General features: G+C 38.4%; 1 protein-coding gene across 4 annotated transcripts in view; it reads left to right on the plus strand.

Annotated features, from left to right (window-relative positions):
- The first annotated feature begins 728 nt into the window (after window positions 1-728).
- Window positions 729-17,499, plus strand: part of ppfibp1a (PPFIA binding protein 1a) — a 35,834-nt gene continuing 19,063 nt past the window's right edge. For all 4 annotated transcript variants that reach the window (XM_047389417.1, XM_047389418.1, XM_047389420.1 and 1 more), the window contains exons 1-3: window positions 729-886; window positions 12,712-12,791; window positions 15,663-15,868. In XM_047389417.1, coding sequence (XP_047245373.1) covers window positions 12,728-12,791; window positions 15,663-15,868 — 270 coding nt within the window. In that variant the 5' untranslated portion in view covers window positions 729-886; window positions 12,712-12,727. The remainder of the gene's footprint in view (window positions 887-12,711; window positions 12,792-15,662; window positions 15,869-17,499) is intronic.

The raw sequence follows: 17,499 nt of genomic DNA on the forward strand, positions 1-17,499 counted from the left end.
AGAAAGGTCCGGAGTAATTGTTTTTAATCATCCTACTGCAAAACATAGCCAGAATGAAGCGTGTTCAATTAAAACAGGAAACAGAAATACTGGGGCATGCTTTTATTTTTAATAGGTTAGAATATTGTAATGTCTGTGCAGTAGAACTGTACAATATATGGCAATTATATCATTGTCGCAATAATTGTGTGTGCAATATTCATATTGCAAAGGACTGCAGGGCTGCACAGTGGCGCTTTTGGTAGCACTGTTGCCTTGCAGCAAAAAGGTCGTAAAGATCAGAGCTGACTATTTTTGTTTGATGCATAAACTTGACTATTATTCTTCTAATGTATTTCTTGTTTTAATGCAATTCTCCTTAGATCCTTTAGTTTATTACAAAACACCTTGAAGAACCTTGTGTATGAATGGTACTTTAAGACAAATTTATTTTTGCCTTGTTGAAATACAGTCCTAGGAATCCAAGTTGTTTAGTACTGACCGTTTTGCTACATTTTACAAGCCTTGCTGCATATTGGATTTTGACATCGAATTCCCACTTCATACCACATACAATTTGTTTTTTCTGACTTGAATTTGGATAAAACAAATCTGACATCGGAGTAGAAATGGGTGGACCCAGTGTGAGTGTAACGGAAATACTGTCAAAAAATGGCGTCTATTAGCAATGCTTTTATATTGAAGTTACAACTTCCTGTGTTGCCTGGACATTGTCAGCTTGACTCCGTTTTTTCCTTTCTGGAACGCCTAACTTCAGAATAATTCAATGGGAAGGTTGAACGCGAAGCATGACGCTCCGGTGAAAAGTCCGTTAAGATTTTCTTTGTGGGTTTAGCGCTCTGGAGTGTAAAGAATACAACCGAAAACTATTTCCGTACCGAAAACGGTGAGTTAAGTAAAGTTTCATTGAAGTTTTGTTCAGTTTTCTGGATGTATGGAGGTTGTCTGTTCTGGCGTCGTTGCAGCTGGCTTAATTTAATTAGGGACTCCAGCTGTAAAGTTTCTTTGTTTTAATTGAGGGCTTTTAACTCGCAGGTCTGTAAATAAATAGTTTCATTTACATAAGGTTCAGACAAAAAAGTTATTTTTTTTAAATCATAGTAGAAAGTTTGGTTAATTATCTTAATTATTTAACCATATATTTATCAGGCTAAGTAGGTGTTGGTCATATATGGTAACTAAAACAGCAAAATTTTATATATTTGTATGTATTTTAGAATAACAAAAAATGTTTTGGACTTTGATCAATAAAAGTCCAAAGCATAGCTACACATTTACTGAAGCTATTTGTGAACTTTAATGTAATGTATTAAAGTAATTTTTTTCATTGTAGAGGACAATAGGATCCAGTGTTTTATTCTTAGAATGTAATGAACTGATTAGGGAGGGATGGACTATTTTAATAATGGTTAAGAAAGGGTCAGATGATGCAGATTTCAAGTCTTTCCAAATAATGTTTACTCGTTAATTTCTTGTTCCAGCAATGAACAATCTTACATTTAACAAAGCAGCTGTGTACCAGTCTAATAAAGGATAAAACATGAAGTAGTTTTTTGGTAGCGTTATAATAAAGGCTGGAACATTGCTATTGATGTTATTTGCCCCTTACAGATTCATATGTTTTTTGCTTTTTTCCGTCACATCTAAATGTTTCGAATCAACAAACCGATGTTAACATCAGATAAAAAATAACCCGAGTAAATACAAAGAGCAGCTTTTAAACGAACAAATAGTCTTGTTAATTTATGAATTAACTGCAATATAGCACATTTTCTGTAAAAGCTGGGTTCATTTTAACCAGCTGCACTTTACTACCAGGCCTTTGGAATCAGGAAAGCAAATAAATGGAACCTGTCTAACAACATGAAGTAGAGCTGCACAATATTAGAAAACCATAAAAATAAGATGACTTATACCCAAATTTTCCCCTCTATTCTTTCTTTTCCGTCATCACAGAGTCCCCATAACTCTCTGATCTCAGTCACTAACATCTGTATCAGTTTGGGCCAATGAAAATACCTAATATTTAACTGGAAAACACAGTTCAAATGTCTGGCTCTTAAAATAGTCAAACAAATATTACACCCAAATAGTCTTTGGAAATTGCAGTTAATTATAAATTAATTATTAATTCTATCATGATAACGATTTTGATTCAATAGACTGTGCAGTTTTAACCTGAATTAGAGTATAAGATCTCAAAAAGCATGAGAACAAGGGAGAAATTTGGTATAATCACAACTAATATGGTTACTGTAATATTCAACACTAAAATCAGTTGCATGTTTTCATAACATGCTAACTTTATTAAAGTTTTGCTGAAAAAACACAAGAATGCTGGTTTTAACTCTCTGGGGTCCCACCTGAAAAAACCCCACTTGTTGTTTTTTTATTTCACTTTTAAAACTTGAATCTTTTAATCAGCTTAAGCCCCAAGCAGAACTTTTTATTGATTTTTGTCCAACATTCGTCATAATAGCACCCTATATGTGATGAAGGATAACACAAGTAGTTATTTTCTGAAAAAGTAAAGGCTGAAGATTCTGGTTTGAAAGAATGAACATTTCAAGAAAAAATATGAATGTCGACTTTTGGACGTTAAATCTCTTGTTTATATATGAGGGAAATAAAAAGCTCCCTGTGAAGATTAGCAGGGCTGTCTGGCAGCGAGATGTGTACCTCTACTCTCTTGGCTTCCTCAGAACTGAAAGCATAACAAAGGATTTTATGACCCTCATCTTTGTAGCCATATTTGTACTCTGAGCTTACCCAACTAATGGCTGAGTCTTCTGAAAAGGTATACTGGTGTACATTTTCTTCTGCAGGAAATTAGGAGGCTGAAGCTTGCATAATGACAAAACTAAATTGTATTCCCTTAATCGGGAGCCATTTATTGGAATCTAATAAAAGCACTAAATCAGGGTATTGTTATCAGAACACTTATAGATTAGTAGCTTCCTGTCCTTATCTAGGTTGAAGCTACGTGTCCAATAATTGACTGGTACTTTCTGTCTCTGGAACCTTAATCCTTCCTGTTGCATTCCTTGCATGCTTGCTGTGGTGTCTTTTGGAAGATGGGTGCTGTCACTTTTAGAAGTCTTGATTTATTGGGATGTTTACATGCCTTCTAAGATTAAATTAAGATATTAGCTTAATCTAAAACATTTGCTTGAAATCATCATGGTAACAGGAATATTTTTCCATACAAGTTGAGTAAATTCCTCTCTAAATTGAGCACAGTTGATGCTTCAGTGTCAGAGGTGGTGTGACCAACCTAGCTTATAATGGCTGTTAGCTGTAGGATTACAGGAAGATGGAAGTTTCTGAGAAGGAAGACATTTCTCCGCAATTTACCAGGAAATGCTTCCTGCCAAGACTCACTGAAGGTCATCCTGAGCTTCAGGATGCTTCTGTTGCACTCCTGTTTTTAAACTCTATTTTGGCATGCCAAAACTGTTTATCACAACATTATATCATCATTAAAGCAATAGCTTTGAGATTATACCATACGTATAATACCTTATCTGTGGCTTCTTGATAACAAAAGCAAAGACGTGCAGTTTTTCTTGGCTAGCTAGGATCTCTTACTCATTTCCTCCAGCTTTTTTTCCCCTTTTTCAATGTGATTTGTGCCTCTGTAGTTAGGGCCACGTGGAAAAACTGCAATAACTTGGGATCAGTGTTACCGTGCAACCATGTGAGTCTGAGGAAGACAAAGACTTGTTTGTGCGGCCACCACCACTGCATAGACATAAAGCAGTTTAAAGTCTGAGCTGATGTTTCTGTCAAACAATCTGACCTCACAGAAGCCCAGACTAAAAGTCCAGAACATCTCTCATGGGTGGGAGGGTAAACAAAAGGGGAGTGTTTGATGGGAGCTTGGCTTTAAAGCAGGGCTAATATCCAAAAGTTCATTTCATATCTTAAACCTATGTCACTTTTTCACATTATTACTATTTAATCCTCCCCAGAATAAGTAATTTAATGCAATGGGAGACTAGTGGGTCTGAGGAGTCTCTTTAAGGCATTGTTGATGAAATGAAGTTGTGCAAATGCCTGCTAATGAGACTTTCATTAAATTCAGGTGTGCTGGAGAAGGGATTCTTCTAAAAGGTGCAGGATTGTAGCTCTCCTGGACTGGAGTAGGAGACCCATGATCTACATTAAACAATGCGGTTGTTCCACTAAACAACACGTAACTCCTTTCATTTGTGTTTTCACCAGTATTTCTATTTATTATTTGGGACATCAATAGTGGAAACGGCACAATCTTACTGCCACTTTTATGGTTGGCAAACATCATTAATTAGTTATTTAATCACAGTAATAAAACAATTTATAGTTTTTTTTTGTGAACATTTAAAGCAAAAATTTAAATTGAACAACAAGTTTAATTGCAAAGCCCCAGCTAAAGGGCTGTTTTGCAACATCTTGGTGTTTGAACCTGCCTAGATAACCTACAGGTCAAAATCAAGGACTAGATCATCCTACACTAAAAACAAACAGATGTGTTTTCCGTGATACCTTCAAAATAAATGGACAGTAATCACTTTGTCTGGAAACTAAACAAATCCATGTTTAAGAACCACAGATCCAGTTTAAAATACTAAGAGTTTTGGTTCTGTCAGTAGTTTTAAACTCAAAACAATCAGTTGGATGAAAGCTTTAATTGGAATGTGCAAATTTCTTTCATATTTTTATCTTTTTGGGTAATGAAACAGGAAATAAAGTTTAGAAACTCAAACATGTTTCTATATTTAATTTTCTTTTGACCATACCTATCCAGACATGTCCTGGCAAATAAGGTGAAATCCATACTTTTCCAGACCTTTCAGGAACATTGTATGGAAGAACCCTGTAGGAATCTTATACAACAGATTTAGGCCAAAAAACTTAAACATTTGAATTTTTTTATCAGGTTAAGATTGTAAATACGCCAAGCTTCAGGTGGTTAAGATAAACTCAAAAAATGTATTTTAATCTGAAAGTTAAACACCGGTCAGGTGGAGTGTGCCTGAGGCATAAAAGCTAGCATACGAATCTAAAACAAAAGTGTTCAATTTAACAGAGAATGTGCAAGAACATAGAATAAGAAAAGACTGAATCTGCCTTACAGATAATATCGGGATCCTTCTGCTTCAGCGGATCGTCATCATTTTCTAATCTTAATACTAATGATGTTATACTGCTTACCTCTGATTAAAAAGCTGAATATTTACTCATTAGCCTTCGTTGCTTTACTTTATAGAACAAAGAAAGCTACGTTTATATCAGATTTGATCCATCTGTGCAACATTTGTAAGTTCTAATCCAGTGATTCCCAAAGCTGGGGTTGGGAGCCCACTCAGGGTCACAAATCAACAAGTGTGGGGTCTTGAGAAGCTCAAAAGAAGTTGGACTAAATTACACAAATGATAATGTTAAAACATGAGTATAATATAAGGAATATATGGTCTGTCGTTGCTGTTTGTGTTACTGTGCTTCTCTTTTAATGACTTTGTAGAATTGCATGAATGCCTACCTGATAGTTGGAGCCAGGATTCTCTTTCGTTAGGATTGTGTTGGTCACAAGATGAAAAGTTCGGGAACCACTGCTCTAACCCACACCATAAAAGGAGAGCAGGAGTCTTAACCGACTGTTGTTGATGGAGCCTAAATACATTTTGTTGCTGATGTGAAGGTTCTTGGAAAGTCATAAAGAAATCCTAAATGTCAGAGAAATATTGTTTAATAGTTGTGAAAATACTGCTTCCATTTCTAGTGGGTGTGCATCAGCATTGACCACATTGTGATTGACAAGGTCCTATAATCTTATTTTCTTAGTTAGATTTAGGTTAAATTTACAAAAGGTGACAATAATAAAATCATTCAGCTTGAAGCTGTACATTGTTATGTCTGTAGACTATCTCTGTGTGGATGTGGGCGCTGCGTCGGTTTTAAACCTCTTTGATACAGACAATGTTTACATTTCTCTAACAAGTCGGTGGGCAGACAGCCAGGAGGCTATGATCTGAGGAAAGAACTACATACAGCATGGTTTCACCATTACAACATGCAACTGGAAATGCACACGGTAACATAACTTGGTGTGATCAGATTCTTAAAATCATTGTTTAAATTGTTTTCCTCTTAACAAAAAAATGCAGTGCAACCATATCTTTTCTCTCTGTTGCTTATAAACGCATTGCTTTTCTTACAAATTATACTGTTTCCCCTGCAATGAACCAATTTAGTTAAGAATTGCACATCTGCAGCACAGCTGGAAGTAGGCTACAGAAGGAAGGGGCTTGTGAGAGTTACACAGATCAACCTTTCAGCGTATGGGCAAGTAATCCTAGCCTGGTATTTATTTTTAAGGATTCCAGCTTCTCCCTGCCTCTATATCCCATTCAATCCATCTGCTTGATGGAAAAACCAAAACAGAGACTATGGTGCATCCATCTTTCTGTGATGAGTTGTAATTTAATTTAGGAGTAAAGTCATAAGTGAATTATATCCAGTTGTTTATGTCTGGATTTTCTGTATTTCAATGAATGTTTAAATTTGCACATAGTAGTTTATTTAAAACACATGCTTTACTTTTCTGATATAGTTTACTTTCAGTGTTTTTCAAAAACATGATGCATTATCTGGTTCTAAGTAATCTCATCCTGGATCTCTGTGATGGTCTGGTGTAAACAAGCTTGTTCCTTCATACAGTTACTCAGAGCTGGGCAAAAAAAAATGACCCATTTGTTTATGCCGTCCTCATCAGGAAAGAATACACTTTGGGTCCATTTGAGGCATATTTAACAGGAACAGGATGCTGTGTGTGTGACAGAGTCAAAATAAATGGTGACAAACAATGGAGGTCTGATGTCACTGAGGAATAAGGATATCAGGCTCAGGTTACATAAAGAATTAGCTGCTGAAGGAGCAGTTCTGGACAATTTTTGTTTTACATCACCTAACTTTATCTGTGTTGTGCATGCTTTATAATAAATCAGCTCTTTTCTATAGTGTTGATGGTTTTCTTCATGGATCAGTGGAAACGTTTTGACACAAAACAGTTGTTTGGAAATTTCATGAAACATGGAAGGTCAAAAAGCCTGGCAGGGATTTTGGTACCAGGCGTTAATGGAGACTAACCAGCTCAGGAATGTCTGTGGTGTGTAGTGCTCACTCCTCCACTCACCGTGGGTCACCTGGACTGTGTCATTAATCATAGTTCCTCCCTCCACACTCACTAGCTTGAGTGGTGGGCTACCATCTGTGGGCTTTTTTCTTAGTTTTGGGTCAGACACTTAATATTGAATGTATTGTCGCTGATGCAGACAAAGATGGAAAATGATCAGGCATGGCATTTTAAATATCTTTAAAAAAAAATTAGATTTAACCTTTAATTTGGGTGCATTTATTTTTTTATAGAATAGAAATCCCATGTTGACATAATTGTTATCAGTTATTGTTTAAGTTATTGGGCTGTGCTGTATTTTTGAAACCTGTATTTTGACCTGCACTAAATAAGTAAACGGTATTAATGTTTCTCTGCTTGTGGTTTATAGCTGACATATACTCCTGATAATGAGTAGTCCACCCAGCTACTGGGGAAAAAATATTATTTCCATCTCACCAAATGGTTTCTGACCTCAGCTATTTAGGCAATGAAATCATAGGTAGCCATGGGCACAAGGAATTTCCCATACATTTATCCTATGTTTTATGCTAGGGTATCATCTGGCGTCATCTGACCAAAGCACATGGATCCAGTTCAAGTCCCAGTAGATTCTTTTTGGCAAATTCTACATTGTTGTTGTGATGATAAGACCTCCCAGTAGAGGGCATCTGATGGTTGTTATGGAGACTTGGTGAAACCAAGAGGCCACTCTTTGCTTCATTTCTGTTGTGTGTGTGTGTGGTGGCAAGATAAACGTGGGTCCTCTTCCAGCCCTGTGTGTCACAGTTCCAGTCCTATCAAGACTTTTAATTATTGCTCTAATGGTAAATGTAGACAGATTTGGGTTTCTTGTTGCTATTTTCTGACCAATTCAGATCAACTTGTGTGTCTTAATTGAATGGAATGTTCTCTTGTCTATCCCATTTTGGACAGTGGTTAAAATAAATATACTTTCCTGTCACATGACATTTGTAACCCAGGGAAAATGAAGTCTAATTGACTTAAAAAAAAGTTAAATATACACAGTCATGACACAGGACCTAGGAGATGCACCATTCTTCAGTTAACGATCTAGGGTTTTACAGGTTTTCAGCTAATAGCTCTTCGGGAACAACCTTATTGGAGCTAAAATCATATTTTCTGCCTGTAAAATCATAGATTTAGCAAAATATGTGGAATTAAACTGCATGACTGTGTCAGGCTGCTAACAAAGTGCCAAAAGATACATTTTCCAATTAAAAACTGTTTTTTGCCAATACGCAGTATCGGTTCCTTCCTTGCCTTTGTTCTACACTATATTTATACCCCAGGGGAACAGGAAATCATGGGTATTTGATTAAAGGTTCCTAGACACTGATCAACATAAGTTAGAAATTAGAACTGGTCTTCGGTTATTTTATGGGGATTGTAAAGGTCACCAGAGAATGCATGATAGATTCCCATCAAACTATGGAAATACTTCAGTAAGACATCCATCTGTGGGACTCCTTAACCTTAAATCCTCAGAAGAAGTTAAATAGGAAAGCAGGTTGTTTTCTGTTATTGCTCAGTAATTCATTTGTTGTGGACGCTGTAAATCTAAATCAATGGGCATGGCATTTTGGTAGATTCCTACCTTTGTGTTCCAGCTGTGTTTAAAGAGAGCCAATAGAGCCCTTAAGCCTTAACAACAAACCTGAGTTCACATATTGAGGTCATTGGTTTAATTACTCTCCTGATGCTCATTTCTTTCCCCGAGGGGTCTGACACGGTGACCCCAGAGAAGGAGGAAATGAAGCAGAGCCTGTTGCACCAACCCCCTTCCTCCCTCCTCATTCTCTGGTAGCAGAGAGCCACTGTAGGCAGTTAGGGCCTGGCTTTGCATATACTTCATACTGTCTCCATTTCTTCAAACCACATTTTGTTAGAAGTGATGAGTGGCTCACTTTAGTAACTGAGACATGTGAGGCATGTTGAGCAGTCATCAGGATGCTCTCTAGCTTTGGTATGGAAGTTTGAGATGCTCTGCATGCCAAGGCTACAAGGCTTCAGTCCCCTGGGAGAATAGTACTTTTATTCCTGATAGCAGCATGCCCTGGGATCGGCCATAACTGCCCAGGCTCCGGAAATACGGCCTGCTGGGTAATGAGTCCTAGAAATCACTTTGTTTTTGTCTCTGAGGTTGCAGGGTTAATTTGATGCAGCACTCATTTGGAGGAATAGAATGAGATCTTGTGCCAAACTTAAATAGAAACATGATAATGCCCCTGTTATTTAATGCAAGCTGAGAAAAAGAATACATCTAATAACTGCAAATCGGGATAACAGTCTTGTTTTTCACAATCAGCTTCACAATTATTAGATTTTCTCTGGATTTGCTTCATGCTGCACTTCATAATTATAGTTTTGATGACTTCATGTGACCAATTTGCTCATTATTCTCCCCCCGCTAGATGGAAATGGCTCATATTCCCTGTTTTTCCTCACATAGTGGCTCCAAACATCCTTCTTTGAGACCTGACTTGGTAAGGGGGGCGTAATTTCTGGCTGATTACAGATATACATGTCTGCAGATCTGTGGATGTTGTTGGCAGAAATCTGTAGAAACTGTAATTGCTGCTGTGGTTTTGGGTTTTAATTAAGAACAGCTTGGTAGAGTGCCTGACTTAAGTTGTCTTTTTTTTTCTTTTTCACAAACTGGTTGAGATAAACACACAACAAATGGATTTCACACAATTAGAGTCTTGGTAAATTAGAATAAAATTGAACAATTATTATATTTCTGTAATTCAGTTCAGAAAGTAAGACTCAAAGATTCATTACTTGGAGAGGCACATGTTTCTAGTGTTTTCTGTTCATTTTACTGACTATGCATTACAGCTAATAAAAATCCAAAACTCAGTTTCTCAGAAATCTCCAATTCTCATCATCTTCTTGACAATAGCCCATAGGTTCTCTGTGGCTTTAGATCAGGACAGTTTGCTGATGCTATGATGTTAATAATAGGTACTGGTAGTTTTAGCAGTGTGGGCCACTGAAAAGTCCTCTTGGTAAATAAATTCAGCATCCCCATTCAGCTTTTTAGCAGAGGGAAACATGAAGGGCTCTTAGGTTTCCTGGTGGCCGACTGCAGTTATTTTGGATTGATAAAAAAACAGTGGTCCAACACCAGCAGATCTGGCTCCTCAAATCATCAGTGACTGTGGAAACTTCACACTGGACCTCAGAAACCTGGATTCTGTTCTTCACTCTGTGACTTTGACTCCAATCCCTTTTCTCTTCTGCACTGATGTTGCTAGTTCAGGAGTTTCTTAGCCTGTGTCTGCAGTTGTCCCTGTTGCTTGTAGACCTTTTTGTACCATATTTTTCCTTCCACTCAACTTTCCATAACTATTCTTTTACAGATCCTTCTCAAAATATTAGCACATTGTGATAAAGTTAATTATTTTCCATAATGTAATGATGAAAATTTAACATTCATATATTTTAGATTCATTGCACACTAACTGAAATATTTCAGGGCTTTTATTGTCTTAATATGGATGATTTTGGCATACAGCTCATGAAAACCCAAAATTCCTATCTCACAAAATTAGCATATCATTAAAAGGGTCTCTAAACGAGCTATGAACCTAATCATCTGAATCAACGAGTTAACTCTAAACACCTGCAAAAGATTCCCGAGGCCTTTAAAACTCCCAGCCTGGTTCATCACTCAAAACCCCAATCATGGGTAAGACTGCCGACCTGACTGCTGTCCAGAAGGCCACTATTGACACCCTCAAGCAAGAGGGTAAGACACAGAAAGAAATTTCTGAACGAATAGGCTGTTCCCAGAGTGCTGTATCAAGGCACCTCAGTGGGAAGTCTGTGGGAAGGAAAAAGTGTGGCAGAAAACGCTGCACAACGAGAAGAGGTGACCGGACCCTGAGGAAGATTGTGGAGAAGGGCCGATTCCAGACCTTGGGGGACCTGCGGAAGCAGTGGACTGAGTCTGGAGTAGAAACATCCAGAGCCACCGTGCACAGGCGTGTGCAGGAAATGGGCTACAGGTGCCGCATTCCCCAGGTCAAGCCACTTTTGAACCAGAAACAGCGGCAGAAGCGCCTGACCTGGGCTACAGAGAAGCAGCACTGGACTGTTGCTCAGTGGTCCAAAGTACTTTTTTCGGATGAAAGCAAATTCTGCATGTCATTCGGAAATCAAGGTGCCAGAGTCTGGAGGAAGACTAGGGAGAAGGAAATGCCAAAATGCCAGAAGTCCAGTGTCAAGTACCCACAGTCAGTGATGGTCTGGGGTGCCGTGTCAGCTGCTGGTGTTGGTCCACTGTGTTTTATCAAGGGCAGGGTCAATGCAGCTAGCTATCAGGAGATTTTGGAGCACTTCATGCTTCCATCTGTTGAAAAGCTTTATGGAGATGAAGATTTCATTTTTCAGCACGACCTGGCACCTGCTCACAGTGCCAAAACCACTGGTAAATGGTTTACTGACCATGGTATCACTGTGCTCAATAGGCCTGCCAACTCTCCTGACCTGAACCCCACAGAGAATCTGTGGGATATTGTGAAGAGAACGTTGAGAGACTCAAGACCCAACACTCTGGATGAGCTAAAGGCCGCTATCGAAGAATCCTGGGCCTCCATAAGACCTCAGCAGTGCCACAGGCTGATTGCCTCCATGCCACGCCGCATTGAAGCAGTCATTTCTGCCAAAGGATTCCCGACCAAGTATTGAGTGCATAACTGTACATGATTATTTGAAGGTTGACGTTTTTTGTATTAAAAACACTTTTCTTTTTTTGGTCGGATGAAATATGCTAATTTTGTGAGATAGGAATTTTGGGTTTTCATGAGCTGTATGCCAAAATCATCCGTATTAAGACAATAAAAGCCCTGAAATATTTCAGTTAGTGTGCAATGAATCTAAAATATATGAAGGTTAAATTTTCATCATGACATTATGGAAAATAATGAACTTTATCACAATATGCTAATATTTTGAGAAGGACCTGTATACAGACATAAACAGTCTTCTTTATCAATGCCCTTTGAAGGGGTACCCTGCTTGAGGAGGATGGCAGTGGTTATTTACCAAACAAGTGTTAAACCAGCAGGCCATAACCTGGCCAAAACATAACATTTCTTTAGTAAAAAAAACCCATTTTTTTTAAGGCTATGAAATATATCTACCTACCCTCTATGTGCAACTTATCAGTATAATTCCTTTTTTTTAAAACCGAAGTTAACAAACCTTTTGACTATATTTACAGTTATACTTGGTTGCATGAATTGGATAAAGGTAATTATATAGGAAGAACGTTTCACTTTTTGTAAAGCAAATCTGACCTGATACTGCAAGGCAGCCAGACCCACAATACTGTTTGCTTAAGTCCAGGACTCAAACAATGAATCTCAATGAATCTCTCTTCATTCTTAGATTTTTCATAAGGTAAAATTAGGAGTGGGAAACTCTGCTAGTCAAGCTGCAAATAACATTTATAGTTACTGATTTGAAGTGGAGTTTAAATTATTTTTACCCCTTCATCCTGGTCAATCACTTCCCTTTCCCTTTTTCAGATTCCTTGAACAGAAGATGATGTCAGATGCCAGTGAGATGTTGGCGGCGGCCTTGGAGCAGATGGATGGGATCATTGCAGGTAACCCCTCTAAACACAAACATTTATTTAAGTGGGCAAAGCATTTTTGGGGGTCTACTGGAAGTCATTAAATTGCAGACTGGAAAGGCTACTCTTTGGTGTACTGTAACTCGGTGTCGCCCTACTTCTCCTACTTTAGCTTAGTGCTAGGTTTCTGAATATAGAGTAGCTTTGAAAATAGTTGAATCTGCCTCAAGATCACCGTCCTTTTCCTGTCATGGTGCATGAGAGAGATTACAGTAGGTTTCTGTTAGGTATTAATTAGTCAACTCAGAGGTAAGAACGATACAGAGTCAGATTTACTTGCAGCAAGGGTAGCTCACTTTTGCAGTGCAGACTACAAAGTGTTGGCACCCCTCTCTCTTTATTTATACATGCTTGTTCACACACAGTTCAACAAACATTCAGGGTGTGTGTGTGTGTGTGTGTGTGTGTGTGTGTGTGTGTGTGTGTGTGTGGGGTCAGAAAGGATAGGGTTCATGTGTCTTGATTTTAAACAGAGGGAGTGAGGACTTGGTAATCATAACTCATTCGTCTCCCACATATTCCTTTCTGTGGTATGTAGGAGGGAAAATCACTTAGAGCAGACATGAGTGATAAACAATACAAACGTTTTCAAACCCTAACAGTGATGTTGTCCCTGCATTGATGGAGACTAATGATTATTCAAGCTCTGAGTTTGGAATATGAACTTCTGGCTGTTGCTTGGTTTACTTCCACTGCTGTAGATGAGCGGTCCAGCCTACAGATTTACAGTCCCCACTTTTCCGCTGATGTGTGTAATTATAGCGCTGACCTTTCCAATCGGAGCGCGACGACTGATCACATGACACCCACTGGTCTCTCCTGTTTCCGCAGAAACCACAGCCATCTTCGAGCCTCACTCCCTCGCTACTGTGATTGTCTGAATATTTCAGTATTTATTTACTTTATTCAGCTCCCTCGTTGTTAATGTGGGAGATCTTTATTACAGCTGACATTTAAGACTGATGACAGATAGTATGGAGCAGGCAGAGGTGCATGATGGGAACATCGTATGTTCTAGTTAAGTCATAAGGCTGATGCTTATGAATCAGGCGGATAAAAAAAAAAAAAAAGCAGTGTTGGAGAAGATTTAATTATTTGCTTTATGATGGACACTCCAACAGGGAGCTCAAGTAAAGAAAGTTTCAGTAACTTATATTGTATAACTATAATTATACATTTTGAGCTGGGGTTTGTGCTGCTCCACTAGGTGAAACATGACCTCAAAATAAAGCCCCTGGTCTGGTAAAAGATGTTAATAAGAAACAATTTGAAATCATATGTTTGTGATATGATATTAGATCCTAAAATAAATAAGCTCATGATCTCCCAAAGCAGAGGGATTGTAGTTTTTAGACAACAATCTGTCCAAAAGAAAGCTGCTCTCTAGACAGTATTTACCAGCAGCACAAAATTGTACAAATGCTCATACCCTGTAACATGTTTATGTTTTTACATGGGGAAAGTATAATTTTGACTCAATGAAGACAGTTTTTAAAGTATTTTTTAAACAAACAAAAGCCAACTAGTAACAAGTTAGACAGTAAGTGGCACGTTGTAAAATATAATGTGCTCTCATTTTCATGTAAAGAACACAAACAACATTATGTAACGGGATTTAATGTGAGAAATCAACAAAAATGTTCATTATAGTCAACTAGAAGGTAAATGATGTGTTGTTTTTAATAATTTTGGGCAAAAGATTTTCTACTGAAAACTGTGTAGTCAAGGTTTTCAGGACAGTTTACTCTTAATACCCCCAAAATAAAATCCACTGCAAGTAATTGCTATCTAACAAGAAGCTTAATACAGAACAGTCCTGGAAGAAAACCAGTTAGAGGCTATAAATGGCTTGAGATTGGGGTGATGCTTCCCCTTCCATCAGGACAATGACAGAGCTACAATTGAATGGTTTAGATTACAGCATATTCATGTGTTAGAATGGCCCAGTCCATACCTAAATTCAATTGAGAATCTTTAGCTAGAATTGACAGTTGCTTTTATACAGGTGTTGTCCATCTATAATGGATCTTGGGCTATTTTGCAAAGGAGAATGGAAAGAAAATCATTGTCTCAAGATGTACAAAGCTGGTAGAGAAATACCCTCAAAGACTTACGACTGAAGTTGCAGTGAAATATTGTAGTGACTCAGAATGGGGGCATCACATAATATGTCAATAGATAACATTCAAGCTGGTGGTTGTAATGTGACAAAATGTGGAAAGGTTGGAGATCATGAATACTTTTGCAGAGCACATATTGGTCTGAACAAGGTGTAGGATAACATCTGATGCCACAAATCAGGTTTTGAGATACTCTGTAATATATTTAGGAAAGTAAACTAAAACAAGGTTGTGCGGCCCATTAAAGAAATGTGGTTAAGTGCTACTGTTCTGTACAGGACACGTTAACATAAAAAACAAAATAAATAAATCTGTATGGTCAGAGAGATCTCTAAAGGAAACCATACAGAATAATACGGACACACCAAAGCTTAATCACACTATTTGCATTGGATTTAATTGACATGAGGCTGTTCTCCACTTTGTACCCTTTACAATCTGCATTTTCTGAAACCAAGTAGAAACAGTTGAACTAATGGATTTATATCAATTTATTCTCTGTTCTCTCCTCCCACAGATTAAAACTAAATGTGGTCTCACTCATAAGTCTTTCTGTAAAGCTACAGCGTGCAGTTTAATATGTGTGGGAACACATTTGATTCTCATTTTGGGTTTTACCCCAATTTTAATTACTTCTTATGCCGTCATAGCTTTGGCTTTTTATTTTCTGACTCATTTGAAGTTAATTTAGTGGGACTCTTAACTCCTCACTCTGCTCCTGAAGGCTCCAAGGCCATTGATTACTCCAACGGGCTGTTTGACTGCCAGTCGCCCACATCTCCCTTCCTGGGCGGCTTCCGGGTGCTTCACCTTCTGGAGGACCTCAGAGCAGCGCTGGAGCTGATGGACAATGAGGAGCGGGACAACCTGCGCTGTCAGATCCCAGATTCCACTGCAGAGGGACTGGCACAGTGGCTGCATGGAAGAACCGTAAGAAAACATATCTGTGTAAAAAGGGAAGCTTCTTGAACTGTAATTTATTGTTTGAGAAGAGATTGGAACTGTGTCTGTGTTTAAACCACTGGAGCCACTTCATTCCCACTGCTTGAATGACTCACTGAAAGATGGAGTAGTTTCAACGATTGTCATCATAGTCCTGAATGATTCTGATACAATATGGAGGAGAAAAAATGAATGTGTGTATATATATATATATATATATATATATATATATATATATATGGTCAGTCAGTCAGTCATTTTCTACCGCTTATTCCATAGTGGGTCGCGGGGGAGCTGGTGCCTATCTCCAGCAGTCTATATGTATATATGTATATATATATATACATACATATATATATATATGTATATATATATACATACATATACATATATATATATATATATATATATATATATATATAAACCATATGTATGTATGTATGTATCAATCAATCAATCAATCAATCAATCAATCAATCAAATAAATAAATACAGGTCCTTCTCAAAATATTAGCATATTGTGATAAAGTTCCTTATTTTCCATAATGTCATGATGAAAATTTAATATTCATATATTTTAGATTCATTGCACACTAACTGAAATATTTCAGGTCTTTTATTGTCTTAATAAGGATGATTTTGGCATACAGCTCATGAAAACCCAAAATTCCTATCTCACAAAATTAGCATATTTCATCCGACCAATAAAAGAAAAGTGTTTTTAATACAAAAAACGTCAACCTTCAAATAATCATGTACAGTTATGCACTCAATACTTGGTCGGGAATCGTTTTGCAGAAATGACTGCTTCAATGCGGCGTGGCATGGAGGCAATCAGCCTGTGGCACTGCTGAGGTCTTATGGAGGCCCAGGATGCTTCGATAGCGGCCTTTAGCTCATCCAGAGTGTTGGGTCTTGAGTCTCTCAACGTTCTCTTCACAATATCCCACAGATTCTCTATGGGGTTCAGGTCAGGAGAGTTGGCAGGCCAATTGAGCACAGTGATACCATGGTCAGTAAACCATTTACCAGTGGTTTTGGCACTGTGAGCAGGTGCCAGGTCGTGCTGAAAAATGATATCTTCATCTCCATAAAGCTTTTCAACAGATGGAAGCATGAAGTGCTCCAAAATCTCCTGATAGCTAGCTGCATTGACCCTGCCCTTGATAAAACACAGTGGACCAACACCAGCAGCTGACACGGCACCCCAGACCATCACTGACTGTGGGTACTTGACACTGGACTTCTGGCATTTTGGGATTTCCTTCTCCCCAGTCTTCCTCCAGACTCTGGCACCTTGATTTCCGAATGACATGCAGAATTTGCTTTCATCCGAAAAAAGTACTTTGGACCACTGAGCAACAGTCCAGTGCTGCTTCTCTGTAGCCCAGGTCAGGCGCTTCTGCCGCTGTTTCTGGTTCAAAAGTGGCTTGACCTGGGGAATGCGGCACCTGTAGCCCATTTCCTGCACACGCCTGTGCACGGTGGCTCTGGATGTTTCTACTCCACACTCAGCCCACTGCTTCCGCAGGTCCCCCAAGGTCTGGAATCGGCCCTCCTCCACAATCTTCCTCAGGGTCCGGTCACCTCTTCTCGTTGTGCAGCGTTTTCTGCCACAC

The sequence above is a fragment of the Girardinichthys multiradiatus genome, chromosome 17, assembly GCF_021462225.1.
Source record: "Girardinichthys multiradiatus isolate DD_20200921_A chromosome 17, DD_fGirMul_XY1, whole genome shotgun sequence".
NCBI classification, from domain to species: domain Eukaryota; kingdom Metazoa; phylum Chordata; class Actinopteri; order Cyprinodontiformes; family Goodeidae; genus Girardinichthys; species Girardinichthys multiradiatus.